Source organism: Arachis ipaensis, chromosome B9, assembly GCF_059453495.1.
Source record: "Arachis ipaensis isolate K30076 ecotype BB chromosome B9, ASM5945349v1, whole genome shotgun sequence".
NCBI lineage: Eukaryota > Viridiplantae > Streptophyta > Magnoliopsida > Fabales > Fabaceae > Arachis > Arachis ipaensis.
Window position 1 is genome coordinate 159,948,937 of NC_142444.1, and position 3,645 is coordinate 159,952,581.

The 3,645-nt window shown below is 33.2% G+C and overlaps 1 protein-coding gene across 1 annotated transcript; it reads left to right on the forward strand.

Annotated features, from left to right (window-relative positions):
• Positions 1-1,277: 1,277 nt before the first annotated feature.
• Positions 1,278-3,645, forward strand: LOC107619494 (TraB family protein). The gene is made up of 7 exons (XM_016321792.3): positions 1,278-1,716; positions 1,899-2,023; positions 2,185-2,273; positions 2,369-2,443; positions 2,615-2,725; positions 3,081-3,176; positions 3,262-3,645. Exons 1-7 carry the CDS (start codon positions 1,340-1,342, stop codon positions 3,517-3,519), a joined length of 1,131 nt encoding a protein of 376 aa, XP_016177278.1. The 5' UTR covers positions 1,278-1,339; the 3' UTR covers positions 3,520-3,645.

Genomic DNA, 3,645 nt, shown 5'->3' on the forward strand with positions numbered 1-3,645 from the left:
TGTGTGTGTGTTTATGTAATGGGGAGTGCTAGGGGAACAATGAAAATTTTGAACAACATGAACAACCACCAATCAAATAAAAATACATTACACCCTAATTTAATGTTACTAATTAAATTTACTTTTTTAACCCTATTAATTCACATTGTTTACACATTGTTTAAAAATCTTGATTGTTACCTATACTTTTCCTTATGTAATATAGTTCTTCCAAAATAAAATAAGAATTTGCTAATAACGAATTTTAGGAAATTTGTTAGGAGAATGAAAATAAAAGCTTTTAATTCTTTCCATATATTCAATATATTGAAGACTTAAGCTTATTCTCTTCACAAAAAGTTTAACAATTAAGTCTTGATATTCATTATCTATGTATGTTGATTCAAAAATTAGTTCTTAATTTGGATAATGACATTATTATTCCTATTTTTGATAATGTTATTCAATTCTACACGTAATTTTTTTTATTTATATGAATTTGTAAATAGAGTATTATTTGTAGGTAAGATCCATAAGATATGTGACATAGAGTATAGTTACATTTTTTTTATTGGCAGAGTATAGTTACTTTAATTAAGTGACATCTAGTTAATAGTATGAACAAATGACTGAAAAGAAATGTTAGGAGACTAATATTTTTTATTAATGTTGGTTAATATTTCAACTCAATGCTTTATTTTTATATTATTAAAATTTTAAAATTAGAATTTAATATTTAATATTAAATATTTATTTTATGTATTAAATCATTTTATTAGTCACCTAACATTTAATTTGTTGATGAATAAATATATAATAATATTTTTACACCGTTCATTTCACGTGGTTTCAAATACTATTTTTCCATACAAACATATTTCGAAGGGAAAGTCTCGGGACCAGTAATTTTTTAAAAAGTTGGCAACATTTAACCATCAAAAGAAAATTGAATAATTCTACATTATTGAATTTAATCTTACACTATTAAAAATACTATTGATGGTCAATTGATAGTTACAAAACATAAAAGTTGCTGACCCCCTAGCACTCCTCTATCTTGAATATCAAAACGTTATTCATATATTAAAATTAGTTTCCAACATATATTTTATACGGATTTTGATGGTTGATTTTAATGTACACTTAACATAGCCAGGCGAATATTTGTTTTTATTGGACTCTCATGTTACATGAAACCATTTGAGAGGCAAAAGCATCCACTTTGGAGATAACGATAGTCCACAAATTAAAACAATAAAAACAATGTGTGGTGTAGGACGTTTGTTACATTTGTGTTTCATATATATACACTATCATCCCCGCTACCATACCCTTTAATTTGTGTGTACCATATTATTCTATGGACTCCATTATTATGAAATCAAGCTTCCCTGCAGTACTCCTCTCAAGAAAACCTCAAATCAGAGCATTGAGTAAGGTTTCGATCAAAGCCCCGCCTGCCAGTTTCGATTACAGGGAAGAGATTGGTCAAGAGTCGAAAGCAGCCATAGCTGAATGGCACCCTGAGTTGCTTGACTTGGCTGAGAATGGGAGCTTGGTTTTGGTGCAGAAGAAGAGGTTTGGCCCTGTCCCTTCTTGGAGGACTGAGTTCGTGGAACCCGAGGAGATTTGGCTGGTCGGAACCAACCATGTTTCGCAGGGGTCCGCCGTGGAGGTAGAGCGTGTGGTGCGGTGTCTCAGACCAGATAATGTGGTTGTAGAACTCTGTAGAAGCAGGCAAGCGTTCATTCTTCTTTTATTCTAACGGTGCTTCTTTGAGTCCATATCTGAAATGAGATTTAATTTAATTTGATTATGAGATTTCGCTGAATGATAAAAAGAAAGCAAGCTATGCAAATCAAATTTGGACAATCTTGAATCCACATCTTAATCTCAGTTGTTGCAGATTTAATTTCCAGAGCTGGGATCATGTATGCATCTGGCAATGATGATGACGTTGATGAAGTAGGCAAGTTCAGATCAAACATGTTCTCTTTGACTGGCACTGGCTTCTTTGGAGCTGTTGGTCGCAGCATAAACTTGGGTAATAATTGAATTTATGTATTCTGTTGGGCTGAATTTGTGAATCACGAAACTTTTTTATTGTTGTCATAGATTAAAGTAAGGTGGAAGAGTAGTTTAATAAATAACAATGCATGTTACACAATAATTTTATTTTATTTATGTAATAAATGTTGTGATCAGGTGGTCAAACTGCTTTGGCATTGCGATTGCTTCTGGCTGCTTTCTCATCCAAGATCTCTTCAGATATTAACCGCCCTTTTGGTGATGAGGTGTTTCAATTTTAACGCTCTTCTTTATAGTATAATCTCCTTTTTTTTTTCTTCTTTATATATATTCTTATTAGAATACTACATATACGATGCAGTTCCGTGCTGCTCGAAAAGCTTCTGAGCAAGTTGGTGCACAGATTGTTTTGGGAGATCGTCCCATTGAAATAACAGTACGTACATATATAAAGGCAACAATATAGAATATGATATAGGAACACCAATATATATTATATATATTTTTTATAATTCAGATGAACGGTTAAAACAATTGGAACACCAATACTCCCAGTGCACTTAAAATGTTTCCTATGATATATAATAATTACTATGTATATATGCAGCTACAGAGAGCATGGAAGGCTTTAAAATGGAGTCAGAAACTAAGTTTAGTCACCTCGGTTATTCGTGGGATAGCTTCTTCTACTTCTGACATTTCTGCAAATAAGCTTCAGGTTCCTCATCAAAACCATCATATATTATTAATTGAGAAAAGAATAAATAGGTCCCTGACTTTTTGTCCTGCGGACATTTTTGTCCCTGACCATTGAAAATACTTTTAAGTCTCTGACCTTCACAAAACTTGGACGGATCAGTCTCTCCGTCCAAATGCCTCTGTCAGAGACTGATTTGTCCAAATGCCTCCGTCAGGGACTGATCCGTCCAAGTTTTGTGAAGGTTAGAGACTTAAAAGTATTTTTCAATGGTCAGAGACGAAAATGTCCGCAGAACAAAAGCTCAGGGACTTATTTATCCTTTTCTCTTATTAATTAATATTCTCAAAAGACTAACTGTGAGAGTTGCACGCAGGAAGCAAGTTCAGAGGATGGTACATTTCAACTTTATGAGCAACTAGGTTTTACATACCCATCACTATTGCCGCCTCTCATACATGAAAGAGATGTTGTAAGATTCTCATTATTCCTTTGGATTTGTGAACAAGTACAAATGAGTATATATATAGATGTTGATGGTTTTTTGGCGTTTGTAGTATCTTGCATGGTCATTGAAGCGAAGCAAAGCTGTGAACAATTGTAAAAGCGTGGTGGGTGTTATTGGAAAAGGGCACATGAATGGTGTAATATACGCACTCTTATCTGATACAGGCAATTTGAGGTTTCGAGATCTTGTTGGCACAAGAGATTCCAATTATCAATGGATTCTTGACCTTGTTAAGGGTTTAATCAGGGACACAGCCATTGGTCTTCTCTTATGGGCCTTATATCAATTCATATATCACACAACATAAAAACACAATTCTATTTAGTCTTACATTGTTTAATTTGTCACAAATCCTATCACATATATGTGCATATGAACTGTTATACATGCAACTTTTAAATAGAACTTCTCATGCCATGTTGGACTAATCCAA

Excerpts from the sequence above, each read along its gene's own strand:
- LOC107619494 (XM_016321792.3), top strand. The coding sequence starts at position 1,340 with ATGGACTCCATTATTATGAAATCAAGCTTCCCTGCAGTACTCCTCTCA. Across the intron at positions 2,274-2,368 it reads ACCGCCCTTTTGGTGATGAG|TTCCGTGCTGCTCGAAAAGC; the intron begins GTGTTTCAATTT and ends TATACGATGCAG. Across the intron at positions 3,177-3,261 it reads TCATACATGAAAGAGATGTT|TATCTTGCATGGTCATTGAA; the intron begins GTAAGATTCTCA and ends TGGCGTTTGTAG.